Below are 20,825 nucleotides of genomic sequence, written 5' to 3'. Positions count from 1 at the left end.
GCTAGCCTGAGGTCGGGGTAAGAGCTGGGACTCATCGCCATGTAGTCCCCGACTGGTTACGTCTTGGGCTGACTTCCAGGGAATTGTGATTGCATTTTAATCGCCCGGAGCCGCCTGCCCATGCCATGTATCCGTCCTCGCGCTGAAGACATCTGGCTAGCTCGGGGCTACCGTCGTTTAGCTTCCTCCCTGCTCCCCACAGTGCTCCATCTTTTGATTAAGCCTCCATTGCTCATAATCACAAGCAGAGCACTCCCTCACAACCTAAATTACCTGCGGAGCATGTACAGAGCTTAAATACGTATACAGGAGAGAACATTTCAAAGGACGGCAGGGACAAACACAAACTGATACATCCACATCAATTGCAATTTACGGGGCAAACTGAGTGGGTAGTTTCTACTAAGTTGAGCATCTCTAAGAATGTCAAACCTTTTGTCATGTTGTCTACATGATGAACCAAAGAACTACTTTAGTAAGGTGTATAACCTGCGTGCTCATTCGCGGTTAAGCTAGCAATATCGTTTTAGTTAGCACAGGTTACGGTATTTTCCGCACTATAAGGCGCACCGGATTATAAGGCGCACCTTCAATGACTGGCCCATTTTAAAACGTTGTCCATATATAAGGCGCACTGAATTATAAGGCGCACCTTCAATGAATGGCCCATTTTAAAACTTTGTCCGTATATAAGATATATACATAGACTTTGGACACGTCTGCTGTAGTGGCTCAATATTGGTCCATATATAAGGCGCACCTGATTATAAGGCGCACTGTCGGCTTTGGACACACCTCCTGTAGTGGCTCAATATTGGTCCATATATAAGGCGCACCTGATTATAAGGCGCACTGTCGGCTTTTGAGAAAATTGGAGGTTTTTAGGTGCGCCTTATTGTGCGGAAAATACGGTAATTAATAGTGCACGTACACAAAAAGGCGTGACCCTTTTAACAAGATCTGCAGAGGTGTTGCCTTATCATCATCTTCATCATCATCATCACATAGCTACCTTGTTTTAGAGGCTTCCAGGAGAAAGAGACTTCCAGTGTGTTTACACAGTGGCATCTCTGAACTAGTATTAATGATAGAGCCACTTAGCATTCCGAGGCATTGGTCTCAGCCACGCTGTTTGTTTCACAGGTCATTAAATTTATGCCGCAGCCCTAATGTTCATTACAGCAGCAAGCTGGCCAGGACTCTGTAACACTCGCTCACTGTCTTTCATCCCCCCGCCGTATTCCTCCTGCTGGCTTTCTTTTCGTCTCACATGTCTCAGAACGTTTGCTTGACAACAATTATTTCCCGTTTTAATTAAAAGAATCGCTGCAGCGGTTCCAGGTCTGCGGCACACTTTTAATTCACATGGCACACGAGCGCCAATGTTATTTTTCATCCAATTCTTGGACAGATGGTAAAGTGCGGAAGACAGGTTTGAGGAAAAACTGCACATTTAAAGAGCATTGTTCTTCTCGCTGCAGCGCACGCCAAACATGTTTGTGCGGCGCTTTTAATTGTACGTACTTAATAGCTTTTCAGGCTTAATTCCATTTCTGCTTTTAACAGTCAGTAGTGGTAGAAAATGTGGAAATTCAACAGCAGCATGAAGGAAAAATGAAAGGAATGGCTTGAACATGAAAGTAAAATAAATCTGAACATATGCTGATGAAAGGAGCACATTTATCAATTAAAAATCAAAGCAATGTTATACAATTTATTATTGTGGTTGCTGCAAAAGCCACTTTCTCTCCTTTTCAATTTCGCCGTCCTTCAGCCGGTGCCACCTTGTTTCAGTCTCCACCCAAAAAGCTGTAAAAGATGCAAGTTCTTTTTTTATGGCTCCTTAAAGCCAAGGTTTGACTATAAAAAAATAAAATGCTGTCCTCCACGAGAAAGCAAACGGTTTAAGCAGAAAGAATCAAATGGAACTTCTTGCAAATGCAGTGCACTTTGAAGGGCAAGTAAAGACGCTGGTGCAAAAAGTACAAAACAAAACAAAGAGCAAAAATCGAGTTTACACGATTGACTCTTAAGTGGATCAGCACTTGCTTATCCATAAATAAATATTAAGAAATATACTGTGATATTTATTTCATAAAAAATATTTATATATTATATACAAATTATATAATATATATACAGCTTAAATATATATATTTTCTAAAAAAGTGATATTTATATATTTAAAAATATATTTAGCTATATATTTTGTATTTTTAAAAACATTTTGGGACAAAAGCTTGTCATCGGTTCAATTTGAAGGAGTCCTTTCAAGCATTCAAAAGCTCTAAGGGTGACAAGGCCACTTTGGAGCACATCATCTACACAAGCTCACACTTCGGAGGCCAGTGAGAGGTCAAACGTGACACGGGAAAAAATAAATACCAGAGAGGGAGAAGTGAACTTCCTTTTGCATTTGACAGATGAATGATCTGCAGTTCGTCACGACAAAAGAAACACAATTGACCTTTGTTTGTAATTTTAGAGCAAAGGGCATTTGGACTTGCTCATACTGCAGAGCATTGTCTTCAAAAAAAACAAAACGAAAGCAGGTGTGCAAATACAGATGACACATTTGATGTTTTCTGTAAGAAGGAAGACGAAGGGTCAAACAAGCAATCATCATAGCCAAGCAAATTTGCTATTACGCCAGACGACTCATTCTGGCAAGAACACATGAATCATGACAGGAATTAAATACGGCAAATGATGGCAAGGATGTCATCATCTCGTTTGAAATTAGACGAGATGTCCTGCATTTCCAAGCGGCTGCTCACCACCGCGGATGGATGTTTACGACAACGGTAGAAAATGAAAGGTGAAAACGTGATTTCGCGTGCAGTTTCGCCACTGCTGCTACAAGGTTCGTCATGGCTCTCTTGACATTCCCATTGAAATACCGAACAAGGTCGACCCAGCTCTCAAGCCCACGAGCGTCTCCACACGCACAAATACACATTTTGCTGCAGTGTTGACATATATTGACAAATACTGATCTCAACCTCAGATCAAGCCATGTCGACAGTCTCTACACAACCTCACTTGTTTCGTGAATTCTTTTTTACTGGTGAGGGTCTAGTAGCCAAATTACACTCAAACAGAAATCAATCACCTTATTTTCCCGACTATAAATTGCTCCGGGGTATAAGTCGCACCAGCCATAAAATGCATAATAAAGAAGAAAAAGACATATATAAGTCAGGAAATAACATGTGAAATGATATAATGTGTTAATAATTTCACACATAAGTCGCCCCTGAGAATAAGTCGCACCGCAAATTATGAAAAAAATGCGACTTATAGTCCGAAAAATACGGTAATTGTATTTTCGATCGCATCGCCTGGTCCTGTACGCAACCCTTTCGTGGTCTTGCTTCGGTTGCGTCAGCCCTTTTTCATGCTCAAATATGTGATGGAGCTGTCGTCCGTGTCGCGAGGCAGACCCCTGCGTCCGCCTCACCCCTCGGTGACTGATGTGCACAAGGCCACTGAGGAGAGCTTTATTAGGCGGTGCCGAGGACTCATCACTCTCCCTTTGACATATTTGGGGCTTACCTTGGTGTGGGGGTGGGGGCGCTCAGTGAGCACTCAGAGAGATGTGAAACAGGACGTACGGGGCAGAACAGACTAGCCGAGCGAAGAACTTGTCTATGTGCATCTGAGGGAGGGAGGGAGGGTGAGTCATTCAGCGGGGAATGCTCCGAGACGTCATCGTGCAAAAAAGTGAGGGCGCCATCACAAATCCATCACTTAACCCTCTCATTCACTGGGCTGACACTCAGGTGAAAAAGCTCACGCAGCTACACACACAAATGTGCAGGCACGCACACGCTTAAGCAGCAAAACTGGCTAAGCAGCAGCACGAACGGAAAAGAAGCAGCCGAGCATAGTGAGGCAGAGGCAACTTCCACCGCAATCCATCCTTGTCAGCAGTTGTTTCACCATTTTATGCTCCATTAAATATAAATTCATATTCAACGTCAATAAATCATTATCTCATTAATTCTGAAATACTACTAAAATTAACATGACACCGCTGTCAACGCAAAAACTAATTTCGGAAAAGCTCGGGGATGCAGCGACAGTACCTTGGCTGCAGCGTAGGGGTGTATTTCTTTTTTGTTGGACAGGAAAGAACACACAGTTATATTGCAGCAGCAAAAAAAAAAAAAAGGGTTTATATTGACAAATCTGCAAGAGACAAAATTCAAGTGAAAATAGCAAATTAAAAATAAATAATTAAAAAAAGAAATGACCTTTTTTTAAAATAATGAAAATATTATTTTAAAAAAATTTTAAAAATAATAATTGAAATAAATAAATGAACTTGATTTTGAAGACGACTGCTTATCGGGGGCCTCGTGTGCGTTGTTGTGTTGGGCTGGCAGCCAATGCAAACTTTTAGGAACTGGCACCACTGAAGGGGTGACGACTTAGAGGTGATTAAGCTCAACAGAAGCCGACACAAATTCACACTTGGAAGACAGAGTCAAAGGAAAGTACAGAAGAAAAACAAAAAATGAGCACTATGCTGCAGAGTAAATAAACATGCGGTCCAAACAATAAAAGCGCCACACTACGCTGGGCTTTCCTTGCCTATTTCTCACTTTCTTATTCTCATACACACACTGACATGCACGCGCACACGCACGGCCGACCTTTACAGCAGAAAATGAATACATGAATAAGACTCAAATCTGCAAATGACAAATCTGCATTTGGCCCTCCAGAATCCCCCGACGTGAGCTACAGAGAGCAAACGAGGGCAGTTGGATTTAATCGGCGGCCTTTGGGAGACACACAAACACGCACACGCACGTGGAGCGTATTTACAATGTCAGACAACTACCAATGTGTATCGTTTTGGATTTACAGTGCCTTATAAAGTTTCTTTTTTTTTTCTTTTCCACAAAGTACAGCGAAAGGAAGCGGTTTCTCCCAAATAGTTCTCGTATTAGAAATCAGAACCAGCAGGATTCCTCACATACCTGTGACCATCCAGGAGTCTATTACAAAGAAGCTTAAAGAAGCATACTCGCATCTGATTATTTTTTATTTCATTTAAACAAAAGAAATATTCCGTTTTGCTACCTCGCATTGATCATTTATAATAGTTTGTACTCAAACGACTCCAGATCCAAAATTGTAAACCCTTAAAATTCAACAAGGTAATATCAAAGGATTGGAAAATGTGACAGAATATAAAACTGTGTATAAATAACAAGACATGTTTCTGTCCAAAAGATTGTTGCCTGGAGCAGTCAAACGATTCTAATAGAATCAAACCACCAACTGTCCATCTGAAACAGACCTTCAGCTTTCTTGCAACAACTTTGATTGACAAGGTCGTCTACTGTGTGTGTCCATGCGTATGAGTGCCCGTCCATATAAGTGTGTGTGTGTAAAGAAGTGAGCAAGCCTGGGGAAAGGAGCTTGAGCTATTTGGTCTGTTAAGCATCTGTCATTAAACAGTGTGTGTTGTGTATCTTTCATGGCCGACTGCTTTCACATCGGCCCACCTATTTTTCTGAGGAAAGAATCGAGCCAAAACAACGACTGACTTCAACGATGGCAAATGCTCTTGAGATAAACAATGTTATTAATTGCATTAAATGAACGGGCCACAATCGGACACACAGCGCCGACTTCGCTTAGCTGGCAGCAGAAGGCCGGAGAGGGCACGGTCGGCCACCCAGTCGGCGAGCTGCCGATGAAGTGAAGGGGTCACTACGTGGCTAAGTGAGACCTCACAGCGGACAAGAAGGCCAGACCTCGGGCCACGCTGGGCATATGGGTGTGACGGAGGTGTGGAGTTCGAGGAGGGGGTGGTCAAGCTGTCCGCTACTTCTCTCACGAGACCCCCCCAGCTGTCACAACAGACACTTAGCAGCCCTCACGCTAAACACCCACCAGGGAGCAAAGGCCGCATCCTTCCTTTCCAAGACAAGGAAAGAAAGGTGGAAGGAAGGACAGAACAAGAGGAGTCTCTTTTCCCTGTGACCCGCACTCCCCCACTAAATACACCATTATTTCTCAAGCGAGGCTCCAAGGCTGCTAATTATAACTGCAAAAGGATGACCTACATGATTATTTTAAGCCTGGACCAGACTGGTGAGAACCACCGAGCAGATAGTGCCAAAGCCTTGAACACGTAATGGCACTGCAGGTGGTGGCGCCGATTGAAGTAGCTTTCATCTTGACCATAAATAATAAGCGCATGGCATGTTAAAATAGACAAAGGGATGATGAAACTTTTCAACATATCATCACACAATACAGACTTTAAACCAATCCGACACATAGACAGCAATACAGGTACATAATATGATTACCGTATTTTTTGGACTATAAGTCGCAGTTTTTTTTTTTTTCATAGTTTGGCCGAGGGGTGCGACTTATACTCATACTGGCGACTGACCCTCACACACCTACCAAATTGGTGACTCCAGGTATCTATTTTGAGCCTGTATTTTTTATTTTATTTATTTTGAGAATTATTTGCCCCGTTTTAAACCATGAAAATAACCGAATAACATCAGCGCATTGACATTTGGTTTGATCTGGCCTCTGCTCGTATTTTGGTTATATTGCCATACCGTCCTCAAAACGCAGCGGTGATCTCATGCGCGTGGCTAGTAAACACTTCCCGTTCACAAACACTTCTTATTTTACCACACACCCCACAAGCCTCTGTCTGCTCCCTCCAACATTCCTCCGACAATCACGCCGGCCTTCCGCGAGTTCTTTCCACATGAGAGCCGATTGACAGCGGGTCCCGGAACCGTGCGTATCACTTAACCCCGTGTCAAAACACAGGTGTAACGTAAGCCCCGAGAGCGGGCGAAGGTCCCGCGCTCATAAAGGAATGCGCAAGCTGGGAATAGCATGGCGCATGTTAGCGAGGCCCCTGACAGAGCGTACAGAAGTGAGCTGCGAGGAGGGGAGCTGGAACACGGCCAGACGCCGACAGAAGGGAGGCCACCCCTTCCACTTTAGGGATTTAGAACACTACGGGAAATAAATGTGACTCAGTGAAGATGAGAGGAAGACGCGGCGAGGATGGCTTTGGGCTAAAAAAAAAAGAAAAATGAAAGCTTTCCAGTTTCTGGTCTTACCAGGGTGTGCCGTATATCCGGAATCCCTTGATGGTGACATCCGAGTCCTGCAGGTAGACACAGTTTGTAAGGAGCGACTGGACATTGTCAAAGTCCTCCGGTTTGAGTTTGGAGACCGAGGGGAATCGGTAGTAATCCTGCTTGACCAGCTCAGCCATAAAGTCCTTGTCAAAGGTCAACTCGTGATTCCCGGCGATTACCACCTTAAACTCGTAAGGGAGGCCACCTGGGGACGAGAACAAACATTTGGTGAGCGGCGGCGGCGGCGGCTTTAAGATATTCAAACAATCACAGAAGGGAAGAGAAGATATAAAAAAAACAGCCCACAGCTGTGCGACTTCCTTTTGGAATAGTCTGTCTTGCCCCGTTATCGTTCCACAGAGTCACGGAGGTCACGAGCACATCTGATAGTTGCGCTTGACCACGGCAGAGGACTATCCATCTCAGCAGACACTGGGCGGGCGGAAACGGGTGAACCTGAACTTCATAGCGATGAACATCTATTACGTTTCTCATTCCCTCATCATTCAATGTCTCCAGTGACCTTTTTGTGCTTCTCCGTCTGGGTGATTTGTCCCCGTTCCCTCTCGGCAGCACAAAACTAACTTACTATTTTATTCTAGCCGATTGAGCACTCAACCAAAGGCTCTGGCCTTTATCACCCTTCTGTTCACCCGTTCAACATTTCTTTTCCACCAGACTGTTTTCTTTTTTCCTACTTTTTTTTGGCATTCTTTATCTTAATCTGCTATTATGTGCCGTACTATTCAAATTAAAATGAAACGCACATAAAAGAACGATTTCAATCTTTTGCGTGTCGCAAAAATAAAAACGAATTCAGCTTTGAAAGCGACCTTGAAAGTAGCAGCACGCAATAAGTTCTCTGATAGTAACATTTCGAGAATCCTTTTTTTTTTTTTTAAATAGCAGCGGCTCTTAATGAGCCCCCCTCTCATCTCATCTGAGCATCATAAATTCCAATCTCAACTTAAACGCGAGTTTCCCAACTCTCCAAGTAGATCACACAACGACTTGGAAGTACACAAACACACAAGCAAATGTGTTCCCCAGTCACCACACGGTGGGGAAGGTGGGAAAGCTAATTACCATCAAAGAAATCTCCAGCACAACTGGGAATTTGCTCTGCTTTTTATTACTGGCATCATACATCTTACTGAGCATAAGCAGAGTGATATGCTGAGATTTAGCATTTATTCTTCCTTAATAAAGGGAAAGATTTATGAAAAAAAAAAACACAGTATATGTGGGGAGATTTTGTTGCTCCACTTGGAAGAATCATTTTTAAAAAGTGAAAAGTTATTTCGGGGTCGTTTGTGATTCACATTGCTTTCATATTTTATATGACTGTTATGAAGATTTAGAATAATTAATACTTCCGCAAAAAAATTTGCTTGAGCAAACTGCATGAACACTAAATACTGCATTGGATTTTTGCACAAATAGTTTTTACTTGACCATAAAAGTCTTTCAAACCCGTTTATTGAGTTTTTGCTGCAAAAACAAGAGAACAAAAAAGAAACAAAAAACAAAATATGCACTTGTTCTTTTCTCCAATTGGTGAGGTGGAAACAAGTCAAAGAGAAATGCTTTTTTTTTTTTTCGTCATGCATGACGTGCGTTCGCACACAGCCTTCCACGGCATGTGGTCTGAGCGAAAGGTCAAATGTTAACTGATCCAGGGTGTTAGGTCGCAAAGGTTAAACTAGACACTTAAGCGCAGCAGTCGTGAGGTCACGAAGGAGGGGCGAGAGGTTCATTGTGTGGTCCACGCTTGTTACGCGTGCGCCATGTGTCTCGTGTCTACCCGCTACGTCACTTATTATAAATCATTTTCTATGACATCAAAAAAAAGTCAATCAGGGTTAAAACAAAGCATCCACACAAATGAGTAAAGGCATTTAAGCTGTTTATTACCTAGCCAGTCGTTGAACTTCTTGACCTCAGAAGGGAGGCCCAGCTCCGTGAAGTCGCCCATGTGAAGCAGCACATCGCCGTAGGGCATCTGGATGCCGTCTGTACGCGAGTGCGTGTCGGATACGCACACAAATCTGGTGTGGCCGGCTGGTTTGGGAGTGTCGTAGGGAATCGGATCCACCCTGAAAGCACACAGAGTGGTCAGTCATGTTGACGTTGAGCTGGGTCACCTAAATACAGAAACGATCCCTTTTGTCGTCTTGAGCACACACTGAATTTGCTGATCAAAACATGAATTTAGAATGATAAATGTCATGCGGCGAAGCAAAAAGCATTTCAACAAAAGGTGACATTATAAAAGTGAAAAACGTGTTATTTGCCCTGGAAGACAAGCAACTGTTGCCTTGATTGGTGCACAAAAGGAGGGCAGCGGTTTCTTTGTGATGGGCCCGCTTAAGTGCTGTTGCATTAATGTCCTTTCTATCCATTTTCTAAGAAAAAGAAAAAAAAAAAAACACTTAGCCTGAAGTGTTCCTGGGAAAAAAAATGGCTTTTATTCAGATTTTTTTTTTGTGTTCAATGCGCGTCCTTTAGAAAGAAGTGGTGAATTTTTTTTTTGTTATTACTAAATGGAAAGAAAATCACAGTGAGCGTAATTGACGTCTCCAATGTGCAAATCTCCAGCACTCTGCCACTAGGCCATTATTTCATTAGAAGGGATGTCACTCCGTTGACAACATCAGACACATAATCAACGTTGCAATCTTCTAGGCATGTGTGCGAGAGCATACGGGCGGTTAACATGCATGCGAGCGCAAACATGGGCGCCCGACGGAATCAAAAAGCCGACGTGATTAGCGGGGATGGAAAACAAACACGGCCGCACAAAAGAATTTTTGTTAGGAAAGCGGCGACAGCGCTAGCGAGGGTCTAATGGAGGGATCCTGTTTTGCGTGGCGCGCGATACGACACGGTGAAGGGCATCACAAATTGCCTGGAATCTGTTGTTGTTCTGTTTTTCAGCTCAACACTTATCTGCTAGGTCACGTTAATAGTAGTGCAACAAAGGACAAACTGGTCGCCGTCTGTAGTGTGAGGCAAACGTGCAGTCTGGAGCCGCCACCGCCATCTGTCATCATCAGCGTGTGTTGATATGCATAAAGCACATTTTAAGCATGACGCTGTTTGCAGACAAGTTTCAAAAGAAAACAGAACAAGTTAGCGAAAAGAAGACTGGAACAATATGGGAAGGAAATAAAAAGATGCTACAGATTATTATTTGGGATCGAGATGATGGCGTTGACCTACATTTGATTTCGTTTCCAAAAATGGAGTACTTGAGATCAGCTGCTAAAAAATTGACAATCAGTTCTTTTCATGTAAAATTCAACTGTGAGAAAATATAAGTCTCGATTGAATTATTTATTTTCGGGCACATTGCTGTTTCACAGCTCTTGACACAACTAACTCCCCAAAAAAGAAATGAACAGAATAATTCAATGAAATAATTCAATTTAAAGATCATAAAAATTAGTTAAAGAATGATAGAAAAAATACTTCAAATTTGTTAAAGAGTATGGGGAAAAAAAATGACAAAAAATATTGTAAAACTGTTGCATGTAGAAACTGACAAATCAGTTTATTTTTTTAAATCTATCTTTGCATTCCATATTGACTCGACGGCACCACGACCAGAACATGAAAAGCATAAAAGGGAGGATTCAAAAGGTAATCATATTTTCACTTGACTTTGCACACTAAATTAGTGGCTGTACTCTAAAATACACACTTAAAGACATGACATGCCAGCAGAGCAGCAAATCTGACTGGAGTGTAGATTAGATTCGCTCTACTCTGCGGTGCTTGGACGGCAGCCATGCAGTTTTACATGTTTCAAGAATGCTCATCATGGAAGAAAGATAAATGCAAAAAAAAACAACACACATACAATATGCGCCCATTTATATGCATAGAAAAACAACCGTCCGGAAAAATAGCCACGTTCCATTTCCCCGTTTCTTTGATAAACAACCCATCCCGAGAATGTAAGTAAATACCAAGCAGCCTCGATCAATTAGAGCTGGTCTCAGCCACAAAGGCGTGTTGCAGTTGTTTTACAGTTACAAAAAAAGGGAAGCCATAAAAAAGAATTATACATCCGTGATACGTTCAGAATTGCACCACAAACATCTGATCTATAAACTGAGAGCGGCAAAATAAAGTCATGCTGCTCTCAAACAGCCGGTCAAAGAATATTTTCCTGCGACAGATGGAAGTATGCTAGCATAAAGGTTTGTGTCAACATGTCTGTACTTCAGCAAGAGGAAAGGAAAAGAGCAGGAGAAATGCAAATGCTTAGCAGGAGGGCAGTAGCACACGCTCAAATCCAGCATGACATTGGAGCCGACGCAATCCCGAAAAAGTCCGTCCTTGGCGCCACGGATGTCTTCGCAATCAACAAACGGCTGTTAAATTTCACTTACACCATTACGAACAAAGTCTGTAATGTGATATTAACATTTACCGTATTTTCCAGACTATAAGTCGCTCCGGAGTATAAGTCGCACCAGCCATAAAATGCATAATAAAGAAAGAAAAAAAAAGTCGCACCTGAGTATAAGTCGCATTTTTGGGGGGAAATTTATTTGACAAAATTCAACACCAAGAACAGACATGAATAGGCAACAACAGGCTGAATGGAAAAAAATTGCGACTTATAATCCGGAAAACACGGTAATAGACAAGAGGTGTCGAAAACTGTACAACAAATTTTTCCTTAAAAGCAGATCGCTAAAAAGAACTGAACGGAAGAGACCATTGTTTCTGGTTCTATATATCAAGCCGTACTAGAAGGAAAGGGAGGTAGGGAGTCGCCGCGCTTTCTACTGTTATTTCATTTGACTGAGCACACTTGGCTCTCCCCGTCCTTTGGAAAAAACACACAAGCAAACAAGGTCAAAGTTCAGCACCAGCTCGCTCCTTAAAATGTGACATTAAACTGGCAGCAGATAAGAAGGTCACCATCTCCGTCGCTCTCCGAGTCGCAGAGCTCAATACAGAAGCCGCGTGAGCGCGATGATTGATTGCACCGCTTTGCCATGTGCAGGTTTTGCTGATAAGTCTCCGGCAGGCTTGCTCGCTGACTGCATATCGTGCATTTATGTTGAATCTGGAAGGTCCTAAAAAGGAAGGACCTGTCCAGTCACCACCCCGTCCATCTTTCAATCTCTACCAGCTGGGATAGCCACTGCAATGAGATTTGCCTCTTGCACCTCTGAATTGATCTTCACACACTAATGAAGTCATCCTGCAAAGGATTTCTCATCGATAAGCCAACCAGACCCCAAAAACCTCGGAGGTCAAAGGGAGGTTGTGAAAATAGACTGCAGAGCCTTTCATACTTGATAAAAATGATCAAGATGTCTTTACTGACGGGTTCACAGCATGGAGCAACACTATATTCGAAATCAAAATGAAGAAATATTTTTTTTGACAGAAAAATAAATATTGTGTGACTACATGAACCAATAAATAAATAAAAATTACTATTGTGTAACCACACAACTGTTTTCTATTAGATTAAACAATTTATGACTGCATCATATATTTTGAAGGACAATTTGTACCCTGTATGGGCAAAATGTGCATTGTAAAGATATTGGTGAAATTTTATAATGACCACCCCCTCCAAAAAGTATGCAAATGAGATGTTTCACTGATTTCTGACTTTGGTTATCCTTTTTCAGTGCAAACATCGCACCACAACATTGCCCATGTGCAGCAGCATCTCTAACCTCTGTTGGTTCCCCTCCCCCTCCAACCGACTCAGCCCCCAACATGCCGCTCAGTCAACCACGCCACGGTGCAATGCCATTTCTCAGAGAGAAGCACAGAGCGCGCCTCTCTTATCTTCTGCGTTTCAGCTGTCTGAGCTAATTCAATAAACTTCAGAGGCACAAAATGAACACGGCAATAACGGATAGGGGGATGGCAACCGGGGGCTGGCTGTGCACAAGGGAACACAACTGAGGTGAGAGACAAGAACATGCAAAAAGAGGACGAAAAAAAAAAAAAAGAGATGTGGGGCGATTGGAAAACTGGCACAATAAACACAAACAAATATTCAAATAATTCAAAGAGACAAAGGCGCCACTCTGTCGTGAGGCCCGCCGTCTTTTTCTTCATTTGTTCAGCCAGCACGAGTTGCCCCCACGCCTCTCGTTATTTCTGCTATTGTAGGCAAATGTAGCACACACAAAGTGGAAAATCGGTGCGGGAAAAACCTTGCGGCACTACGTTGGGAAATAAATTGCTTCTGCTAATGCTCCTTTCATTACGGCACAGGCCTTAATTGTGCGGCTGACAGTGTGCGTGGCTGCGGGGCTGATGGGAGAAATGTAGTCAAGACAAGCGTGACGGGAATGCCGAGGCTAGCACCGAGAAGCTAGCCACGCATACCACAATATTACCGTATTTTCCGCACTATAAGGTGCACCGGATTATAAAACGTACCTTCAATAAATGGTCCATTTTAAAACTTTGTCCATATATAAGGCGCACCGGATTATGAGGCGCACCTTCAATGAATGGCCCATTTTAAAACTTTGTCCATATAAAAGTCCATATATTTGGACACGCCTGCCGTAGTGGCTCAATATTGGTCCATATATAAGGCGCACCGGATTATAAGGCGCACTGTCGGCTTTTGAGAAAATTGGAGGTTTTTAGGTGCACCTTATAGTGTGGAAAATACGGTATTTGAAACAAATATTGACAAAAGAAGTAAAAATGGTGCTGACTTGGGCCACGTCACTGAATTTCAAATAAGTGCCCAGTAATGCCGGGCCTAAACCAAAATCTCCAAAAAGGTTTTCATTCTGCCAAAATGGGAATCTGTACATTGTCAACTGTCACTTAACCCTTCCTGCAATTCCAGAACCATTTTGCTGGGCTACCGAAGCAGGTCAGGTGTGAAGGCAGGGGACTTCATCAAGAGTTCTCCTCTTACAAAACACACTACAAGCAGCAACAAGGCAGAAAAAAAACAATAGGTCACAAAACAGAAATGTCAATCAGATTCTCCGCCTTCGTTTTGTCTTGACAGTTGAGAATCTCAAATCTAAAGATGATACGCTACTTTTCAATGATGCAATCATTTGGAGTTGGGATCTCACAGTGGAGGCGAAGGGGAAGCATCAAAAGCATGCTATGAAATCTATGATGACATTATTTCCATTTCTCTTTGCCGGAGGGCACGAGAAAGATGAGATGTAAAGATAACCCAACTTTTCTGCAAGCAGAGTTTGTTCAGGAGCGTTTCAACATATTCTTGAAGTCGTCTAACGATAGGATGGAAAATGCAAAATAAATTGGTTCAATTCTATTTACAGAAAGGCTTGCGCTGGAGTACTGTAATATTAACAACGACACTTTTAATACATTTCTTATCAGAGGCAGCCATGCAAAGTAGGAGAATATTCCCATGAGAAAAATCATTCCGTCAACTGTTCGACCGAAAACTCATCTTTTTTCAGCCCTTTTAAATTCAGTGTAAATGTGGGATCAAGTTTACATAATCCATTCATTGTGAATATGTGCAATACAGTGACGTTGACCTATAGGTGCAGTCTTACAATAGATTATTATATTTTATTATATAGATTGGGGAACACTGTCAAACGTTTTTTGTAGTGGTGTCCTGTCAAACGATTGTCTGGATGAATGTGTGTTTGGGTGTTGGTTGAGGTGAAAATATTTTAACAAGCTGACCAACGTAGATAAGCTTGTGCTGGTGTCGCTCAAATACACAGATTGGCTGGCTGAATCAAAAGGATGCTTCGCTGTCTCGAGGATTTCTGCTGTCTTGATCGAAAAGAGCACAAATACTAATTGTCTTCTTAATTATTTGAGAGAGAAAGAGAGACCACGTTGCCATTTTTTTCTCTCGTTTTTAGTAGATAATCGCAAAGCCAGTGAGGGGAGATCGTCCATTAGTTAAACAATCACAGAGCAAATCTTTCTTTCAGGCAAATGAAAAAAAAAAGAACTGTCGAACTGGGTCAAGAATATCATAGCGGGCCATTGTTGTACTTCAGGTAAAGTCGACACTTTGTGGTCACAAAATTAAATACGGCTGCACAATCCAACAAAAGAAGAATTCTCTCTCTTTTTTTTTTTTACAAGGACAGTTATGCCATTGCAACAGAGCCATTAAAGGAGACATATTAAGGACATGTGACAGTTAAATCGCTTGTAAATAAATAGTTGGGTATTTGGAGAGCCGGCACAAGCATCATGTGTGAAATTGGACAAGCAAGTAAATCTTGTGTTATCTGTCGATTTGTGAAAATGTGTCTGTGAGCGAATTGTCACTCACATGATAAAAGTTTCTCTGCCTTGACTTGGCAGCTAGACTGGGCGACAATTCGCCACTTTCAAACCATAATTTTACTGACTACATTAAACATTAAAAACAATATGACAAAGTCAATAGTTAAGCAGAGATTTGTTGAATATGGAGATTAGCGACTAGCGTTAGGTAACAAACGTTGCCTTCCTGATTGACTTCTTTTATTGTCATTAATAAACTTAGATTTTTCCATCACACACTGGACTCCGCTTCTGAAATAGAAGACCAGACACATTTCGAAAGAGTCCCTAATAATGTGGCGAGTAAAGATTTGCTGAGCTAGACGTCAGGCTTGGTCCATTAGCAGTCATTGTTTGGATTTAAGACTAAATGCCAACCTTTTTTAACCTATTTACCTTGAAAGCTTAATTCTAAGGATCTGAAGAAAAAAACTCAGACATCAAATCCTTTGCTTTTTTTTGGGAAGGGGGGGGCGTATCCGTATTTTGCGCTTGCAGTCTGGCCCACATTCTACTCAAATTGGATTGGAAGCCATTAGTGTCCCAACTCGAAGCATATGTTCCAAGTTGTTGAGCATTTCATTTCACGAGACGATGGCGAGGGGGCTGAGGCACGAAGAAAACACACACACACACATCGAGTCTGCAGAGAAAAATAAACCAGACCTGGACTCAGTCTGTCGTTCACTTCCAGACACAGGCAGACGTCCCATGATGCCAAGCATGACCGTGGACTTCAGGGTCACATTACAAAGCGTTTTTTTTTTTCGCTACTGCGACATGCCGTGTTTTCATATATATGTGCTTCATAGAGCCATACCTTCTGCACTGAACAAAAGGCACTGCTGTACTCCATCACAAAATCTAAATAGTCCCTCTAGGAAACGGAGTGGGGGCATAAGAGGAGATTGTGTTTCAAAAGAGAAGCAATCGTCTCGCTTGAGTTTTTGTTCTCACTCCTTTTTTATTTTACATAGCCACAACTTTATCCACAAATACACCGAGAGAGGAACCGTCAGATCATTATCTCTCAAATATAAACAAGTCTTTACTTTTCCAGAGAAGACTCCATAAGCATTTAAAAACGGCAGGGGGATGGGCTGTGTGTGTGTGTGCGAGATCCTGGAGTTCCCGCTCGGAGTTTTAGAATGTTCGAATGACACTGCTGGCTCTGTGGAAGTCAGGAAACAGCCTAATGCGTTTATCCAAACACATATCTGGAGAGAAAGAGGCCCCACATCACCTTTTCCGACGGCAAAATAAAGCAAAGAAACGGCAATAAACATGCAATGTCATCCAAATATATTTCAAAGGAAATAAAGCTGGATGCAGCTCCCCATTAATAAATTGTATTCAGGTCTTTACCATTTTTCTATGCATCGAGTCAATTGGTGCAACACCGCCATTAAAAGGTTGAGATGAAACACCATGAAGAAGCTGCCACAACACCTGTCCGTGTTAATCACAAAGGTATGAAACTAAACTCTCCGGGGAGATAAATCGTGTGAGCAGGGCTCTGACATGCCACCAGAATGTGTTCCTGTGCTGCCCGGCACGTTTAGCCTTAATTCAAATTGAGGTATTTGGCTTGATTTACTGCCGCCTGTGCCAACCATTAAAACGACCTGACATAACATAAACTGCGAGGTGACCTTGTCTCCTTTTCCACATTGGAGGGACCAACGTTGGCTGCGCCGCCAGCCTTTCTCACAGCTCACCGGAATTCCATAACAAGCAGCTTGTGAACACTGCCAACATTGAGCAGAAGCTAAGTGTCCTCTTTTTAATCCCAATATTCCATTTTTTTCTATCTACCATTGAGCACGAAATGCCAAGTGTCTAAATATAATGCTGTTCAAATGTATTTTTGGTAAGACACTAAAATTTTACAAAAATAATGTAGAGTTAAGTTTGCTCAGTTGTGACTGAGTACAAATTCCCAATGTGTCTTACTTTAGAAAAACTTTAAGCAGTTGTTAAAGCCACTAAAAATATTAAATCAGTTTAGGGCTGTGCAATTAATCGATAATCAATTATAATTCCAATTATTATAGTCCACAATTACAAGATTGGCATAATAAAAAAAATCCAATGCACTGTTTATGTTTGTTTATACAAGGAAACCATACTTGATACATTTGCACCTTTTTTTGGTTTTGGTTTTAAAATAAAATTAAAAAAAAAAAAGTTAAATTAACAAACTCATAGGGTTTAAAAAAAATCTGTCCTAATATTTTTTACATGTTTAAACATTTTCTTGTTTAGGACCCAAGTTTGAATAGCCCTGATGTCAATTATTACCCAAATAATTTAGATTTTATTTTCCACAAACAGCCTTTCTTCAGCCTATTCTATCCAAAATCAACATTTCAATCAAAACTAGAGCGGCTTTATATTGTTTTTTTCTGAATACACATTTGGAGCAAGTCTTGTTTTCACACTCCTGACAGGTGTGTCACAATGCATGTGCATGTGTGTGTGTTTGTGTCACGCTTGCACTCACATGTGGACGTGTGGCGGTTGGAAGCGGCTCTGGTTGATGTTGTAGTGGGTGAAGGCCTGTGTCGGGTTGGAGCTGTACTCATCCACCGTGATGGTCACTTTGCCATGAGCCATCCTTCCGACGCGTGGACATGAGACGCCGTTTGTTCAGCGGGATTCAGCAGCGATGCGTGCAGCGGACATCCTTTGGAGCGGCTTAGAAAAAGCCAAGGAAGTCAGCAAACACCCGCCTCACCCACCCAGCACTCTGCCGGCTGCACCAAGAAGAGAAAAAACTTTCAAAGTCACCTGTTAACGTACAGTTTATTTTGTTTGTATTGTTTCAGAATAACCGCAAAAAGTTACTCTTTGAAAGGATGCGTTGATCTAGAATTGTTTCAAACAATAAAGCAAAATGAAAAGAATAAAAAGATGTTTTTTAAATTCAGTAAAAAAACAGCATTGTTTATCAGTAGCCTTTAGTTTGGCTGATTTCAAAGTAAAGAATGGAGCTATAAGCATATTAAACTGATGACATTTAAAAAACATTAAGCAAATCCAGGATTGAAAATCCTTTTCATAAAAAAGAAAGAAAGAAAGAAATCAAGAAACATCCACATGGGTAGCCAAAAATAAAACTTTCCCTCTCTTCAAAAATGATCCTGTTGCATTAAATCCCGTGTGGCATATTCTTGCATAACCAAAACTGTTTTTTTAAAAAGAAGCCCATATCAAATATTAACGCGGCTGAAGAAAAGCAGCTAAAAGAAGCATGTCGGTGCATCTTCGCCACTCACCGCCACGGTTGCGTCTGCTCGGACCCTCAGCCTCCCTCCTGTCTGACCTCCCTGACTGGTCGTAAAGTGCCCACCGCAGGCTCTGACACGTGTTTTATACCACAGCCCCTGATGCATACACATCACTCACTATCAGAGGGGTTGGGAAAATATAATAAGAAGACTGCCCTCAATTTACAATCTGTCATCTTTTTGGAGGGAAATCAACAGCTCCAGAGTTGATTTAATGGTTGCACGTTAAAGAAAAACCGCATGCCAATTTCAATAACAAAAAGAAAATGGCCCCAAGTCCACAGTAAACATTCATGCACGCCATTAAATCGGGGTTAGTTTTATGGATTTATGACTTGACTATGACTTATGGCAAATTCAGCATTTTCCCCCCAAAGGCCATTTCAAGCCAGGAACAAATGAAATATACAAATTATTCTTGCAATTAAAAATTATATTTGATTTTCTAGGGCTGCGTTGGAATACAGTAACAGGACAACTGCCGCATGAGTGTCTCGTGAAAGTGCAGATCTTCTCTAGCGCACCTTTTCTATTTTACATCAGAATCTAAATGACATTACGACGCCATATACAACAAATCTTGACCTTCCTGGCCTATGCAACATTTTGCTTAATTACAACACAATTGCATGTAAGAATCTAATTTTGCATTCTTATTTATAATATAACTAAAAGCATGACTTTTTTTTTTTTTTTGCAAAGATAAACTAAAATTGTGTTTGAACGTGTGTCTGTCTGCATTCAGGCATGTGCGCGCCTAGCTGCTCTAACTGTCTCCACATTCTATTGCTACTGTAGCAGCGACTAGCCAGAGCCCTCTAGCCTAGCGTGCTAAACCTCCTCCGACAGTCCCCCTTTTTTTTTTAATCCGAATTGTGCTGCCTTGCACTCGCAGCTCCCCACTCAAACCGCTTGGCTGTGACGCCGGTGCGCACACGTTTAGTGTCCGTGTAGTGTGCACCGCAAGCCGCGCATAGGCTCCAACTTTCCGCTTGGAAATCACCCCGGTAAAGCACAAAAAAAAAAAAAAGAATAAAAAAGAGGCGGCGGATAAATTGACCCTTTCAGTCAAGCACCGCGCATGAACACACTCGCGATGTGTAGCACACGAGCGCCTGCACGGAAAGGTCCGTGCAGTCCTGAACTCAGCTCCGGGTCTCCTAAAGAGCCCCCAAAGGTGGTCAGTGTCAAGACAGCGCCTCGCTAACCTCTTGTTTTTCCACGGAAATGACAAGCGACCTCAAGACGACGGTTTTTAAAAGCTGATCGCGAATTGTGTGGCTTCTCTTCCCTTTCTGCCATTCCTTCCTCTTTGCTTGCTTTCAAAAGGCGTGCAGAAAGGATCCCGTACCTTCGTCGTGCAGGGTTTTGTGCGGTTTTTGGGTCAAGTCGGAGGTAGAGAGTCGGGTCGGGGTCGCCCTCTACGCGGTGGAGAGACAAGGGTCCATGCGGCAGCAGAGGAGAGCAGGCGGGTAGAGCTGAGCGAGCGAGCGATCCGGGTTGGCAGGAGTATGGTTGCAGGTAGGGCAGAACCTTCGACCCGGTGGGACCTCGGCTGGCTTCTGTGCAAAGAAACCAGACAAGAAAGCGAGGGGGAGGCGGACGAGAGACGCTGACAGACAAGCGGGAGGGGAGAGGGAGTCAGAGGGAGCTGCCTCCCACCGACGGTGCAGAGTTGTAGTGAATCGCAGTTGCCACTGGGGTCAGAGAGCAGAGAGAGCAGTAGCGAGCACAACCCCCAGCCACCTCCCGTGCGCGCGCCCACACCGGCGGCGGGCACACGCGCGCAGTTGCGCGGGCGGGAGGGGGGAGGAGGAGGGCGAGCGAGTCCCGCGCTCGCTTTTGTGCTGCCTTCACTTACAGTCGGAAATGATAGTTTCCACGTGGGACTATAAGACGCCAGTCCATCGCAGCCCAGTCTAACCAATTACCGTATTGGCCCGAATATAAGACGACCCTGATTATAAGACTACCCCCTCTTTTTTAAGACTCAAGTTTGACAATAGACTTTTTGAACACCAAATTTAATTTTTAAACAGAAAATAATGACAGTGCATCTGAAACAAATGATTATAACAATATATTCGATTCGAAAGAAAAAGCATGTTATTTTGCC

General features: G+C 42.5%; 1 protein-coding gene across 1 annotated transcript in view; it reads right to left on the bottom strand.

Annotated features, from left to right (window-relative positions):
- mpped2a (metallophosphoesterase domain containing 2a) overlaps nucleotides 1-20,487 on the bottom strand; it is a 37,169-nt gene extending 16,682 nt beyond the window's left edge. The window contains exons 1-4 of the mRNA XM_088371178.1: nucleotides 20,061-20,487; nucleotides 17,923-18,175; nucleotides 9,051-9,232; nucleotides 7,116-7,341 (exon numbers count right to left, since the gene is read on the bottom strand). Of these exons, the coding sequence (XP_088227304.1) occupies nucleotides 7,116-7,341; nucleotides 9,051-9,232; nucleotides 17,923-18,035 (521 nt within the window). The 5' untranslated portion in view covers nucleotides 18,036-18,175; nucleotides 20,061-20,487. The remainder of the gene's footprint in view (nucleotides 1-7,115; nucleotides 7,342-9,050; nucleotides 9,233-17,922; nucleotides 18,176-20,060) is intronic.
- Nucleotides 20,488-20,825: the final 338 nt, after the last annotated feature.

Source organism: Syngnathus floridae, chromosome 3, assembly GCF_059516105.1.
Source record: "Syngnathus floridae isolate MCC-2025c chromosome 3, RoL_Sflo_1.0, whole genome shotgun sequence".
Taxonomy (NCBI): domain Eukaryota; kingdom Metazoa; phylum Chordata; class Actinopteri; order Syngnathiformes; family Syngnathidae; genus Syngnathus; species Syngnathus floridae.
The sequence above is the reverse complement of the archived record's forward strand: the minus strand, read 5'-3'. Positions and strand labels throughout refer to the sequence as shown.